At 39.4% G+C, this 15,682-nt stretch overlaps 1 protein-coding gene across 1 annotated transcript; it reads right to left on the bottom strand.

The window, feature by feature from the left end:
- Window positions 1-288: 288 nt before the first annotated feature.
- Window positions 289-14,271, bottom strand: LOC129238456 (uncharacterized). The gene is made up of 7 exons (XM_054873480.1): window positions 13,993-14,271; window positions 7,221-7,945; window positions 7,064-7,149; window positions 4,367-5,037; window positions 591-1,339; window positions 506-532; window positions 289-443 (listed from the first exon to the last, which is right to left on the bottom strand). The coding sequence occupies exons 1-7, from the start codon at window positions 14,177-14,179 to the stop codon at window positions 336-338; spliced, it is 2,553 nt and encodes an 850-aa protein (XP_054729455.1). The 5' UTR covers window positions 14,180-14,271; the 3' UTR covers window positions 289-335.
- Between the last annotated feature and the right edge of the window lie 1,411 nt (window positions 14,272-15,682).

The raw sequence follows: 15,682 nt of genomic DNA, 5'->3' as shown, positions 1-15,682 counted from the left end.
CATTTCACCTACCTACTTTCTTTTTCTCGCTCAGTAGAGTTTGGCACATGGAATTTTTTTTTAAATTTTAGTAGCAATAGAAAATGGCTAATAAACTAATTTCTCTTTCTAAGCTTTTGCATTTTATGTCAGAAAAAAAGCTTTTATGGAGAGGCAAGCTTTCAAATACAGAAAACCCGATGCAAATCGCAGCATTCTGTGCATAGTTATTCGCGAACATAGCTACACACTTTGGAACTTTTTTTTAGATATAGAGATAAACAAAACCCCGCATACTTTTCAGTCCATTTCTAGCACGTATTTATTTTACGAATATTTCTCTTTTGCCACGTATTTCATAACTCAGTTAGAATTTCGCTTGGGCTTAATTTTTCTGGTCCAATTAGTTGTTCCTCCACAAAAATAACTTCTATAAAGTCTTGTATGTCTGCAAACCGTTGCACCTGCATTTTGTTTAAGACAATTTGTTAATAATCGTAAAAAACAATATATCGCGAATACTCACTGCATCACTGGCGCTACTGGAACTGTCCTAAAAGTAGAGAGCAAATATAAGGTGCCAGCTTTCAGCGATCAATACGAGTACTCACCTCACTGCATGCATGCTCTGTTGATTCTTCTCTAGAATCAATCAAATATAAGCTCAATGGCAACTGATGCCTAGCACGTTTTCGCTTCAACACTTCAACGATATCGTAGGCCACAAAATCCGAGAAGCCCACACAGTCCTTCAATCGCACCACCTTGATTTTTCTGCATTCGCCCACAATATGAATCACGCCATCATAGCAGTAGGAAAAGTTTGCCAAGTATAGATATTCCAAGTTAATTAGTTTTCCAATAGATTTATAAAAATCGGGAGTTATGCGTATATCATCGTCTTGGTAGGCAATGATGCTCAGATGGGTCAAGTGTGTCAAGAGCTCCAAATATTCACGATTCCTACTCAAAAACTCAGCCTCAAGTGTAAGTCTTTTGAGGCCTCTGCGCTCACGGAGTATACGAAAGAAGCGCGTAATTTCCATTTGTGAGAGTTGTTGATGTTCAAAAAACACTCGGGAATAGCTTCGCATTTCAATGTCCGCTAACGTGTGAATAATTTCCAGTATATTTATTGTCTTCCCATTCAGCCAGTCCATTTTGAGTTTAGTGAGAGTTACACAACGCAGCCACATTTCATTCATAAGATGTGTCGACAACAATGACAATGAACTGCCTCTGATATCCAGTGCCTTTAAGGCCAGCGAACTCAAGATGTCAGCTAAGTAAAATTCATTCAAATTTTCGCAGTGATGTAGGGATAGCTGCTCCACTCTGAGGAACTCTGAAATGTATTTGCCTGTGGAAATATAATTTATGATTTAATAGGTACCGACTAGATAGTTTTCCTTATTTCCTAATTACTAAAATTCTTAATAAGATCTCGTACAACTTCAAATTGACAGACTCAAGTAGCTGCACGAACTACCCAACTCGCGCTCTATTGCTGCATTCAAGGCTCATAAGCAAATTTCAAGGAGCTTGATCGATCGCTTACAAATATTTTCTCAAAGACGCGTAGTTCATAGTTCAGATTTGTAGGGTTATATTAGAATGTGCCCAGGGAGTGGGCACACTTGAACGAAGAAACCACATGCATCCTTTGTGATCCCTCTGCAAAGGAGGTAAGGTGAAGAAAATCGATAGCTCGAAAGATGAGGGAGGAGGGGCTGGGGAGAAAAAGAGGATTAGGTTTTTGTGAATTATGTACGATGACCGAGTTACGGTTGAGCTAACCGTTTTATGCTCCTGATGAAGTTCAACAGATTTTTAATATGGAGGCCTGCTATATCAGCAGACGTAGCAAAAAAGTGAGCACCACCATGCCTTAATCTTAGCCCCGCGGGAGCAGGGCCACTAAAAGAAAGTGCTGAGATGATTCCTATTCATCCTTCGTACAGCTGACGCAAAAAGGACTCCAAATAATTCCAAGTTCTACAGTTCGCAAACCTCGCAGCTAGTGTCCCGTGAGGACATCCATGAAATTCGACAGCCCAGATTTTGTCAACCTCATAAGATTCCTCAAACTCCTCTGATCTACATGTGGCTAGAAGAATTTCGCGACTTTAAAAGTTTGCGTACTTGCCCAGCGCTCGCTGAGTTGACGAGAAGCCATCCGCAAGTAGCCAAGATGATCTAAATTTTTTCCTTTCGTGGGGAAACTACCACGCAGGTCGCTTGTCTGACCAACTCATATCAAACGAGCCTTATGTCAAAGAATTCGTATGCGATCGAAAGTGAAGTCAGGCATTCCCTGACCAGTTTAGAATGCATCGTCATTGAACCCAGGGCCCTAATGCCGGAGTAGATATTTACTTGATGCAAATGAGTAGCGGCTCGGCTGTTTCCTTGAATGCGGTTACCTCTACTTGGAACACAATTCAGTGATTCGGCATTCTGAACTTGAGTCTGATTGAAAGCTCCTCGCCGAATGATTCTCCACCAAACCTTCCTTCCCCCTTCGAACCGTCCGTGAACAAGTTCAAAAGTGTGGGTGGAGAATATTCCGTTTGGAATAAGTGAGGGCGTACATTGATCTGTCGTCAAGAAGATGAACCCAAAGTTTCCGAGTGCCCGTAAATGGGGTCGAGCATGTAGTTCGAACCTCTCAGCGGGTACATGCAGCGGCAGTTTTACTCGCTATACCTAAAGATACTACATAACATTTGACATTGTGTTAAGCGCTAGAGTAGGAGTGGTTCGAATCGCCTCACTGATTCCAATGAGTGTAGATCTTTGAACTCTCTGCGGCTTCTTTACCGATGTCACCCTCTCCAGTGAGTTCAACCAGACAATGAGTCCATATAACAAAATTGGCTTTATAATGGTATTATAGAGCCAAAATACCACCCCAAGCGAGAGGCTCCATCTTTTAGGGAACTCTTTAGGAAATATTATTAGTCTTGAATAGGTGAACAGGGCATTATTTTTCTCCTTATCAACTGGACTCAGGCCCGTAAGTCATCATACTTTTTTCTCAATGCTCTAAAAGGGTGAGAATGGTTGTTATAGAATCAGATATAATGAGAGCTGCTGCGCGTTTGCAAAGGGGAAGATGTTAATGGTTGAGCCATGCGCATGAGTAAGGAACATCCCCAAAAACCGTTCTAACATTGCTATGCGCTGGCCACCAGATGAAAGGGAAGTCTATGAAACCCTGGTTCAACGGCGTTATCAAAGATAACAGGAACTTGAAAATACATAACTGGTGATCTGCTGCCTTGAATCGTGAATTCGATCAGGTTAGGTTAGGTTGAAGGACAAACTCGGGAGAAATAGCTTCTTCAGAGGCCGCATGGGTAATTTGCCCTTATCTCTCCTAAATTCAATGTGTGCTTTTCACAAATTTTAGAATATAATTGACTTCTAAAGAGCTACAAATCTTCCAATTCATAAAAAATTGTCTACCAAAAATGGGAAATCTACGTCTGTAGAGAGCAGGACAATAGCACAGAAAGTGCGAGATCGTCTCCTTCTTTTCCTCATCTAGACAGTTTCTGCCCGCCCTCTAGGCGTGCCTCACTATTAGACAGTGCCCCGTTATAACTGAGAGCAGTGTGCTAAGAATGTGCTTATTTTGGCTTAGCAGAGATTCTCTGCGTTTAACATTGAGAGTCGGCCACAATTGTCGGACAATTCTTGAGGTTGTTTTATTAAGCCACCTTTCATTCGCTGCTCTTACGATTTCCTCAAAGATAAGTAGCTTACAAGTCTGTAAGCGTATGCCTTTGTCTTTTTCTATGTATTGATCAGTCAATTTGGTGCCGAGTCTCGCTAGTTCATCAGCTCTGCAGTTACTCTCAATGTCACAATGGTCAGAAACCCATCTTTAGGTGAAATGACTCAGCCATCTCGTTAGGATATGTGCGCATTTAATGGCTTCCTTGGAGTTTGTTCACTGCTTTTTGAGAGATTTTAGCGCCGCCTGGCTATCAGTGTAAATACAGATATCAACTCCAGGTATCGTATCACCCTGCGCCAGTATCGCGGCTCTCATCATTGACATCAGCTCAGACTGAAAGTCACTATAGTAGTCAGCGAGCCGAAAACTGAAGAAGATCCCCAGTTGTTCGGATAAATTCGATCAGAGCCAATACGAAATATGCCAGAGCTTCTTTAAATTGAATTATCTTGGGAGATTTCTCATACCCTAAAATCATTGAAGATGAAAGCAATATGGCTTTATTCCAGTATCCAACAAGTCTTCGTCTCAGTATCGAAGAGTATCGTCGAGCTCAACTCTAAACGAGATATGCTTTACTTTCATAACTAACAAATTTTTTATTACAAAACAAATATTGATATCAACGAAAAGGTAAAAACATACCTGTAACCTCGGAGTTTCTGAAAATATCGAAAGTTTTCAAATTTGGTAGATGCTTTAAAAATTTGATGTCCTCATCATTCAAAACAACTCCACAGGCAATTACGCTCGTGACATTTTCGAATACATTTCTTAGCGGAAATATCGGCAAACTCTTCTCCAAAATATTCAATTTGTTAAACATAATCACTTTTGTGGTATTAGGAAAGAGCATCGCTATTCTGCGCCACAAGCTTACCGGATTCCCGTGCCAAATTTCCAAATCTCTTACGCTGTTGTACTTCTTGCTTCTCGGGAATTTATCCATTTTAATATAGCAATTGACTAATTTCAGTTGCTCTAGTTTAGGAAAGTCATCAAATATGGACTCAAATATAACTTTACAACAACTGAGTTCCATTTTCCTGGCATTCGTACAGGGACGATTTTTGAAAAAATCCTTATTTTCAGATGTGATCTCTAGGTAGGCGTTATATATGTCATTGCATACAATTTTCGCCTTGCAACACGCAACTATTTTTAAATGACGCTCCTCTTCGATGGCCGCATTTTCAAAATCTTCACAAACAGCTGCGAATGCGCGCGCTGATGGCTGGCATCTGAGCTTCCTATAGATCTCGAAAAGCATATAAATGCTAAGTTGTATGTTGGGTGGTGGATAAGGAATGATGAGGCTGCGAAAGAATTAGTAAATTTATGGGTTAAAAGTTGCAAAATGAAATATTTTTTTTTTTAGGTTAGAATATCTGACTCTTTTGTAATGGGAGAGCAATGGGTTGTTAGGTCTGCTAAAATCAAAATACTAACCTAATAAAATTAAATAAATAATTGGCGCGTAAGCTTCTGTTAGCTATTTGGCCAAGCTCCTCCTCCCATCTGTGGCGTGCGTCTTGATGTTGTTCCACGAACGGAGGGACCTACAATTTCAAGCCGACTCCGAATGGTAAATGGTTTCTTATGAGGAGATTTTTCATGGCAGAAATACACTCGGAAGTTTAGCATTGTCTACCGAGGAGCGCCTGCTATTGGAAAAAACATGTGCTATTATTTCATGTTTCATGCACGGAGATTCGATCTTACTTACTCCCGAATAGTAAGCCATTCGATTCATTTCATTTATAGAGCTGCCATTTGCTGACATCTGTACAATCACTGGTAACTGCTAACGGGTAAAATATTTGACCTAGTCCACATGGAGCTCACAAGCTTTGCTACTGTATAAGAAGGGCATTGATGAACCCAAAAGTATTGGCTAATCTTGAAACTTTATATCGCAAGTTTTGGTACTATTGAAGGGTTCTCAGATTCAAGATTCATCAATCGATCAATTACCCTATTTTCCTTATACACTCGCAAAAAATTGTTGTTGGCCCAAGATACAAGGACCAGAAAGACTTTGAGAGATACAAGACTTTACCCGGCGTAAGCAAAGTTGTATACTGCAGCTGTGTAGCTCACAAGTGTCAAATATAATTGTGCTTACGTCATCACGACTATTTACAAAAATTGTAAATCTTCTGATAGACTTATTACTTTTTCACCACCTTCTACTTATAGTCAGATCAAACCCCACACCTACATTTCTTGCTGTAGCAGCCTTACTAAGCCATGCATAGGTCTCGTCATGAGATCATCCAAGAGTAGACTTAAGAAGTGTGCTGTTTCCATTCCGCGGCACGAATGGTGGAGGGGTGTTGGATAAATAGTTTCGAGTTGGGAAGAAGTGGTTAGCGCCGCGCCAGGTTTTTTGTCGGAGTCCAACCGAAATAACCGATACTCTAATAACCGGATCGTAATGTCGCCAAATGCTACTTTGGACTGGGTAAATAATTTAGTAGTAAAGCTCCCTCTCGTCGAACTAGATTTTAGAATCTCATGTTATGACGCAGAACTTTGGACGATACGTACATCTCATTTGAGTGTTCAAGGCAAAGATTCTAAAGAAGGTTTAGTGACCTTTGTGCGTTAGCGATGGCGAATATCGAAGGCGAAAGAACGATGAGCAGTATCAGCTGTACGCCGGCATGGACACAGTGCAAGGAATTATGATTCAACGGTTCCGGTGACTAAATCATATGTACGAGTGGACACAAACCCAATGGCTCTGAAATGGTTTGATAGGGTACGAGAGGGTAGTAGCAGAAGATAAGGAAGGCCTCCACTGCATTGAAAGGACTAAGTGGAGAAGGGCTTGTATTCACTTCACTTATCTAATTGGCATCAATGAGCATATGAAAGAAACGACTAACGCGCTCTGCTGAACTCGGCCAAAATCACTTAAGCGGAGGAGTAATGTTGCTTGCCTATTCTCCGGGGAAGCGTAGATAAGGTAGAAGGTACGTAGAAGCCGTGGGCGCTGTGGGCAACGGATGGCGGGAGAAACATGTGGCCACAAACCGTGTGCACCACACCCTATGTGTCGAAAGGCCTGAGCAAGTCTTAAGATATGCAATTTGCGTGGAGCCGTCTTTGGTAAACGCAGCAGAAATAAATTTTGGGTCCCGTATTAGGCTTAATGCCAGCCTTAAGGAATAGTATTGCGAGCAGTCTTACTACATGAAGCTGCTCCAGTAACCTTAAACGAGGGGCGACGTTCGGCACACTAGGCAGGGTTAGTTTACTGGGGCGGCGGCCGTTAGTCTGAAAAAACCCGCTCCATTCCGGTACGCAGAACCGGCTGCCATGCGCATGAGTACTTACTCGTTTCGGTAGCTGGTTGTTGCATGTTTACATTTGAAGAATAAAATTAGGCTCATGGCGGACTCAGCTTTTGCATATAGAGGATGCTTGTAAAGAGAAAAAAGAGAGAGTTTTTATTGAATTTTGACTCTTTACATTACAAAATATCTAGCCTTACCTCCTGTATGTCTTCACTGATGCCAGCGCAGCCGCACATTTCAAGATTCAAACGCGCTTTCAGTGGGCGATCTTTATCGCGTTCACGCAAAAACTCAGCTACTTGGAATATGAAATTTTCTGTCACACCATCACAATAGTCCAACGTGATTTTGGCCAAATTTGGACAAGTTACTATCAACTTCAGCAAGTCTGCATCGGTGACATTAGTGGCATGCTCCAGATAGATCGTGTGTAAATTCTTAAGGTTACACAATCTGGCCAAACAGTTAGCAGCGCCGTTTCTAATATGAAAACCCAGTTCTCTGCCAGTCAACGTGCTCAAATGAGCGATGTCATCCTCATTAGGTAGGCCACCAAACGTAATAGCTTTGACGCTTTTGTGCTCAGAGAGCGCCTTCAAAAGTGCTTTACAGCCATTATTGCAGTCAGGTGCAGATGAAATAGGAGCATTTCGACAGCAAATATTTTCTATAGTTAGTCTTTGCAGAGTCTTTAATTTATCAAATAAATTTCGCCATTTAATATTCGGCTGCCAACTTAGTGTTAGGTTTGCAAGCCTTGGGAAGTCATATTTGAAAAAATGTTCCTCAAAGTCGATTGAACAGCCAGCAATGTCTAGGTTCTGTAGAGCGCAAGTACCAAATTTACATCTAATATCACGCAAACTCGAGCAGTTCCTGAGGTACAAGGTAATGAGTTGTGTTCCGGAAAGGTTTATGGAAACTGTAAGTAGTAGCAAATGAGATTAAAAAATTTTGAAGGAGATAAGTTAGGGTTTATTATATATTTTTTTTTGCTGAAGCTCAGGTAAAAGCAATTGAATAAATGTAATAAAAGTGTGAGATGAACAAATGGGAGCAGAATAAAATACGAAAGGAAGAGTGGTGAAACTGATGAAGGGAACGGAAAGGAATCAAATGCAAGGGAGTGGAAATTTATGGAAAGTTAATACAGGGTGGCGCACGAATCGTGCTACAAAAACAAAACGTAATAACTTTTTTTCTGTGTGAGTAATCGGCTTTTTTTTTTTTATTTTGCAGATTAGTATTTAGATTTACAAAAAATAGAGGCTTGGGATACCGAAAAGAGGATTTGGATAGTGCAGCGGTACCATGCTTTGCAGTCCATCATTTCCGTCCAAAGGGAATTTAGGCGGCACTCCCCCGAGCAGATAGACCATTATGAGGCTGGTGAACATGTTTGCTGAATCTGGAAGCATCGCACGCAGACCGTACCATCGAGATCCCCATGTTCGGGTCGAAGCCACAATCGCGGCTGTAGCATCGTCAATTCAGGCAAATCCAAGAGTTTCAACTCGTAACTTGTCGGCGCAAATTGGAGTTAGCAGACGGTCATTGCAGCGGATAGTTCATGATGACTTAAACTTGTTTCCGTACAAAGTTCAAATCACAAGCAAATTAAACCCTCTGGATTTGCCTATTCGCCTGGAATTTTGCCAAAAAATTATTGAAATGGCCGAAGACGACAACAACTTCATAAATTGCTTGTTTATGTCTGATGAGGCCCATTTTGATCTAAACGGCAATGTAAACAAGCAAAATTGCCGTATATGGAGTCAATCAAATCCGCAAATACTCCATGAGATGGAACTGCACCCAGAACGAGTCACAGTGTGGTGCGCAGTTTCATCAAGGTGCATTGTCGGGTCATACTTCTTCGAAGAAAACGGTGTAACAGCGACTGTAAATGGGGACCGTTATTTAAACATGTTGAAGGAGTTTTTTTATCCAGAACTGCGGCGAAGACGTATCCCTTTTAACAGCATTTGGTTCCAGCAAGATGGAGCAACTGCACATATAGCCAGACCGGTTATGGAGGAGCTCCAACGAAAATTTAGAAATAAATTGATATCCAGAAATTCCACTTTCCGCTGGCCCCCAACCACCTGCTCAGGTCACCTGAGTTATTACGTTTTGTTTTTGTAGCACGATTCGTGCGCCACCCTGTAAATTCAGCAGGGTAAGGGACATTGGAAGGAAACGAATCGAAATGAGAGGAACTGCTGTAGAATTGAAGAAATTCATAGGGAGTTTAATAAAGTGGTATCGAGTGGAGTATGCTAGAAGTGGATATAGTAGACTCGACTGAAATGAAATAACATGAAGTGAAAAGTAATGCAATAATATGGAAGGAAATAAAATATACTTAAATAATTAAAAATTATGTAAAATTGAAAAGAACCAAAAAGAGTGGAACCGTGAAAAATAAAAAGAAAAAACAAGCAAAAAAAACTTATCGTGGCTAATGCAGGTAGCTAAAAATAAAATATAAGAATTGACCCAGAGCGCCATGCGCCGGCGTGAAGTGAGATCGAATAGAATAAAGCAAGCTGTAATTGCGACTCTTTTCTCTAATAACATTTCACCACAATAAAATTGATTGGTTCCAATTGCGTCTCACTTGCGGTGAAGTTTTGAAACTTGCTACTGGCGCTTTTAGGGAAACGTATCGGGATTTTAGCTACTTGTATCTCCTTTTCCTATTTCTTTTTCCATTTCCAGCCGCCGTAGCCGAATGGGTGGGTGAGTGACTTCCATTCGGAATTCACAGAGAGAACGTCGGTTCGAATCTCGGTGAAAACACCAAAATTAAGAAAAACCTTTTTTCTAATAGCGGTCGCCCTTCGGCAGGCAATGGCAAGCCTCCGAGTGTATTTCTGCCATGAAAAAGCTCCTCATAAAAATATCTGCCGTTCAGAGTCGGCTTGAAACTGTAGGTCCCACCATTTGAGGAACAACATCAAGACGCACACCACAAATAGGGTGTACGCGCAATTATATATATATATATATATATATATATATATATATATATATATATATATATATATATTTCATCATTTGCCATCCTCACGCTTTGTGGGACAATAACAACATCAGCCTTCATACCAAATTGTGCAAATCTGTTCTCCTTTATGGTTACACCCCAAGGAAAGTAATTGCGGCAGTCATGAGACGCTTGCAAACGTTTTTCAACCACTACCTGCGCCGCATTTCGCCAAATTTTTGGCGCCGTAACCAGCTTGACGTAGTGAGTAACTTTCTAAAAAGGAATTGGCTAGGACGTACGCTTAGAAAATGTGATGATAATGTTCTAGGCAGGCAATCCGACAAGCAGGCCGAGGAGAGAGTAGGCCTCGTACCATATGGAGACACCCAACAGAAGCTGCAATGAGCGGTCTAGAACTTACGTGGAACGAACTGGGATATGTATGTAGCTCAAAATAGTGTCCGTTGGCGAAAGGACGTAGTTGTCGCCCTCTGCTCTAACAGGAGCAGTTAAATATCGATAAAATTTAAAAATTGCTGTTTGATAAACTCAAAAACTTAAACTCCATAAATGGAAATATTTATTTATTAAGTCAATCCATATACGAGGTGTGCTCAAAAAGTATAGCGATTTTGTGTTTTTTCAAAAATTATTTATTTTTTCATTAATATCTATTTTGTCCCCTTCAAAGTAATCCCCATGAGATGTTATGCACTTGTGCCAAACTTTTTTCCAATCTTCGAAGCACTTCAAAAAATCATTTTTTTTATCTTGTTCAGCTTCTCCTTCCATGCCGTCTTTATCTCGTCAATCTTAGCGTAGCGTCGTCCTTTCATGGGCCTCTTCAGTTTCGGGAACAAGAAAAAGTCACAGGGGGCCAGATCTGGAAATACGGTGATACTAATGATGCCATAGCCATTAGTGTGTTGTTTTTGGCCAAAAAGTCGCGCACAAGCAACGATGTGCGAGTACTGGCGTTATCGTGATGCAAGAGCCAATTTTTGTTCTTCCGCAAATCCGGGCGTTTCTGGCGGATTGCTTCGCGCAAACTGCGCATAACTTGCAGGTAGTATTCCTTATTGACCGTTTTACCATGTGACAAGAACTCATGATGCAGAACGCCCCTGCAATCGAAGAAAACGGTAAGCAAAACTTTTACATTCGACCGAACTTGGCGCGCTTTTTTCGGTCTTGGTTCGTGCGGCAGCTTCCATTGAGATGAATGAGCTTTGGTTTCCACGTCATAACCATAAACCCACGATTCGTCACCAGTTATGACCCTCTGGAGCAAATTTGGCTCGCCGCGGACAGAGTCCAACATCTCATTAGCAATGTTCATGCGATACTGCTTTTGGTCGAAATTGAGCAGTTTCGGAGTTTTGGTACGAATTTTGCGGCGACGAGTCTTAGTCCAGTACCAACATATCGCCACAAAAAAATCGAAATTCGAATATACGTAACCTGCGGAAATTCAAAATTCGCGATACTTTTTGAACACACCTCGTATATTTTAAAATTTATACACATATAAATATATATTCAAGAATTTCAATGGGCGATCTTTTAAAAATGAAAAATCTATCTCAACAAATTTTGAGAGGCCAACTTAGAATAACTCCGAACTACGAAGAGTTCTGGCCGGAATATTAATGAAAATCTCCTGAATAAGCACGGGACACGAGCAACAGCACCACAAATCAAATCGAAAATTCGAAAATGAAAGGCAACATAAGATTATTCCCTGCTCTGCAATGATTTTAAGTGAATCAATAAGCATCGCGCTTAGGTGGCGATAGGAGCCGAGAAGTGTAAATTACTCAACGCGAAATGTAAGAATACTTTCTGGATTCGTTCAACACTAGCGGCATGGCGCGTATAAAACAGAGACCAAATGAAGAATGCATACATTAGTTTGGACCCTCCAAACGCCATAGCGAATAAGGGTCGGCGAAATCGGAGCAACCAAAAAAATTTCTAAGTAAAAATAATTTTTCTGAGTAAACAATTTTTTCCCACAAATATAATTTTTTTTCGTTTTTCAATTCAGTTCGATTCGATATTGTGTTTTTTGTTTTTTTTTTTTTACTAAACACTTTCAGCGTTAATTGTTAGTTTTGCAACACTTTTATTTTCATGTTAATTAAATCTTTAAATTTAATATTAGAATATTAGCACTAAAACCAGTTTTTCCATAATGTGTTGTTGCTTTTTTCCATAGAATTAAATTCTCCTTGTTTATTTCTAATTTTGGTTTAATTAACTTCATATCTCAATTTTTTGTCATTACATTCTTTATTCGAAAACATGCTAAATTATGCGTGTATATATGTGTGTGTGTGCATTCAATATCTCTAAAGACGCATGCGAGAAAATTAAAATAATTTAATGCTGCAATCTCGCGAGTGGCTAAATAGAACGCATGCATGTAAATACGTCAATTATCGCTAATCTATTGAGCCAACATTTAGCAACGGCGAATTAGTAATCTAATACAAACAGACGATAACAGCAGCAGCTTAAGCGAATTAAAGGCGAATTGAAGAAGAAGAAATCAACTACTCTAATCACAGCACCTGCTCTATAGATACGCCTTAGCAGCAATAATGAACGATTAATGCAATAAATACAACAATATAAGAATAAAACAACAAACAACAAATAACAATCAAACAAAGAAACAACAATAAATGTGGTAAGAACTCTAAAGCGCGGCGAGTTTGACGATGAATCAACTAATATAAGCGGCAACTAAAAATAAAAACATGTTTATGTACACATATCGGGTGTTTTTTAAGAGCTTGAGAATTTCAAATGTATAGTACGAAACAGAAGTATTGTTGGAATGATGGTTTTTAGGGTAAAAAAAAAATCCATTTTGGTTTATTTGAGAAAATGAATGTACATAATCTCAAGAATGTTGTGTCCAAATTTTAAGTCAATCGGTGCAAAATTCACAAAGTTAGAGCATTATAACCGTTGGCCGCTCCGACTCGGCTACCTGCTATGGTCGAACACCACGTGTATCGACGCGCGGCACACATACACACCCATCTACGCAGCTGTCTCGGTCCCTTTGCATTATTTTCGTCATGAAAAGACCTTCATAGGTACGTAGATGTTTCTAACGTACATACCGACCTGGCATTGATGACTCAATGTGAGTATATCCCAAATTTAATTTAATTCATAATTTTTTCCTATAGAAAACTTTAAATCGATTTTCTGGAAAATGACGTTTTTCAAGTCGGTAGACACTTTTTCTCTGTATCTACTCGACCGATCTTCCTGAAATTTTGTACACACTTTCTCGACATAATTACCGAGGTAACCCTGGGAGGTTTTTTTTTCAATTTTTATTTATTTTACAATAAACAATATTATGCGATTTATCGTCTAAAAATTGCACTTCTACTTCAAATGTTAAAAAAAATTGAAAAAAAAATTTTTTTTAATAAAAACTCGACAGAGTTACCTCGGACAATTGATTACCTAATGAAAACTCTTTGATTTTTTGATTTCAGATGATCCAATGCTGAGAAAAACTGTCCACGGCAAATTGACTTTTTCGAGACATCTGCGTAGATCTGCTGTCAACGGCTCAATTTTGTATATTTTCTTGTGAAAATTTTTGAAAATATTTTTGAAATATGAGTTTACAGTATACTAATTGGATAAGTAAATTTACATGAATCATCTTTCGAAAAAAAATTCAGAAATAAGTGCATATTTTTAGTGGAATTAACCCTAGAACTTGAACCGATCACTGAACAGAAATGTGAACACAGTTTGCCATTCACAGCTGTCAAGCCATAGTTGTCGATATCGAAAGTTTTCAGGCAGCTTAAAAAACACCCGATACATAAATATATATATATATACAGATGTGAATAGTTGTGCCATGCATTGGCTGCAAGAATTGATCCATATCCGAAAATGAAGTTGCCTACGATATTCTCTTCACTTTCATGCCAATTTATTACCAATTTTCTCGTTATACGACAAATCCAAATAAGTTGCTCCCATAAGAATATCTTCGTTCATATCAATGTCCATTTGTTCAAAATTGGCGTGTCTTAAAATAATTGTTTTCAAACTTGCAAAGTCTGAACTCTTCAATTCACTTTTCGTTAAAATCAGTTCTTTATCACTTTCCGATTTACGCTCCATGTTTGAAAAATATTTACAATAAAAAACTGCACATATTTTTGTGTTGAGAAAATATTAATGACAAATTACGCGTTTACCGGTCGAATTGGTGCTCAGCGCAAGCGAACGTAAGCGACTAATGATGCAAATATTCTCAGGTAGCTTTTAAGTCGCTGGCTTAAGTAAAAAGCAGCTCCACAACCAAGGCGAATTCGTACGAGGTGGTGGCAGTAGTTAAAATGTATGCACTTTGTTTTTGTAATTTGGTGATTTTAATGCCAAAATGAAGTAATTCATTTCACGAATTCCTCCAATTTCAATCAAAATTTTAACAAAACAGTTCTCGTGGACTTTTAAGCCACTAAAAGGAAGGAACGAAAAAAAGACTTATCAACTCAATGTATCAGCTTACTACCACCTGATATTACTTACCACCCTGGTGACAACAACATTCTTATGAGAAAATTTAGCAGTGTTGATTGTTCGGCATATCATCTGCATACTCATTACGATCTCATAACACTATGAAAAATAAAAAGTAAAATCCACAATGGAAGCTGCAAAAATTGAGTTAAAGTAATATCCAAAATGAGTTCCCCAAAGAGAAGTTTCCGCAAACTAAGTTGCACAAATAAATTTCCACACTTCAGACATCCAAAATTAAATAACCACATTTTCTTGCTTTGTATCTAGACATCTTGGCCTGTGATACTTGATTTCAAACTCCATTGGAAGCCACTGAATCGGGTATAGAGGGCCAGTATAGCTTTCAACTCCTGCAAATCTATCCTCGGCAAAAAATAAGGATTCAAGCCACAGGACATATAGGGACATGGAATTGCTGATTAGATTGCTAGGAAGAAGACTGAATTGATCTCAGAGAGCCCTCTTACCCGATCATCTTTGCTTATTACCTGGCTGTTGCTTATTTCTCAGAAAAGCGCAGAAGAGATTGATCTCCATTGCATCGGGTACTATTTCGAAAACCCCTTGTCCCCCGTACAATAGATACAGTACTCAGAAAGTCCGGGGGGCTCTGTCGGACACTCGTTGCTGTGTTTACCGGTCATTGAACGATCAACACAGATGCGGGAAATATAGGTTTACCATTTACTCTCCATTGCAGAAGTTGCGGGGACCTTTCAGAGAACTTGAGCACTTTTTTATTATTCGGGTTTGGCAGCTAAACGATAGACGATTTCTTCGACAGTCGTGGGTAGTGCGCCAACCTAAATCCCATCAATTTTCTCCATTATATCAATAGCTTTTGCTGGCTGTAGATATTTACCTGTTGGAGGTCTCATAATGGCATTAAATTTTATAAATAAATATTTATACAACCAGGCGCAGCTAAGAGTTTCTAAAGGTGAGGTGAATTGAAAATCGGTGAGCTCGAACCGTAAAAAAATAAATAAATAAAATTTTGATAAGGAACTGCTGTATTTACGAGTAAAAATATAATACTTTTTTTCACCTTAAGTTCGGTTTTGCCTTTTTTGATTTTTATATGTAAATCGGTATTAA

This window comes from Anastrepha obliqua, chromosome 2, assembly GCF_027943255.1.
Source record: "Anastrepha obliqua isolate idAnaObli1 chromosome 2, idAnaObli1_1.0, whole genome shotgun sequence".
Lineage (NCBI taxonomy): Eukaryota > Metazoa > Arthropoda > Insecta > Diptera > Tephritidae > Anastrepha > Anastrepha obliqua.
The sequence above is the reverse complement of the archived record's forward strand: the minus strand, read 5'-3'. Positions and strand labels throughout refer to the sequence as shown.

Excerpts from the sequence above, each read along its gene's own strand:
- LOC129238456 (XM_054873480.1), bottom strand. The coding sequence starts at position 14,179 with ATGGAGCGTAAATCGGAAAGTGATAAAGAACTGATTTTAACGAAAAGT. Across the intron at positions 5,038-7,063 it reads ACAACCAGCTACCGAAACGA|CCTCATCATTCCTTATCCAC; the intron begins GTAAGTACTCAT and ends ATTCTTTCGCAG. Across the intron at positions 533-590 it reads CAGAGCATGCATGCAGTGAG|GACAGTTCCAGTAGCGCCAG; the intron begins GTGAGTACTCGT and ends CTCTACTTTTAG.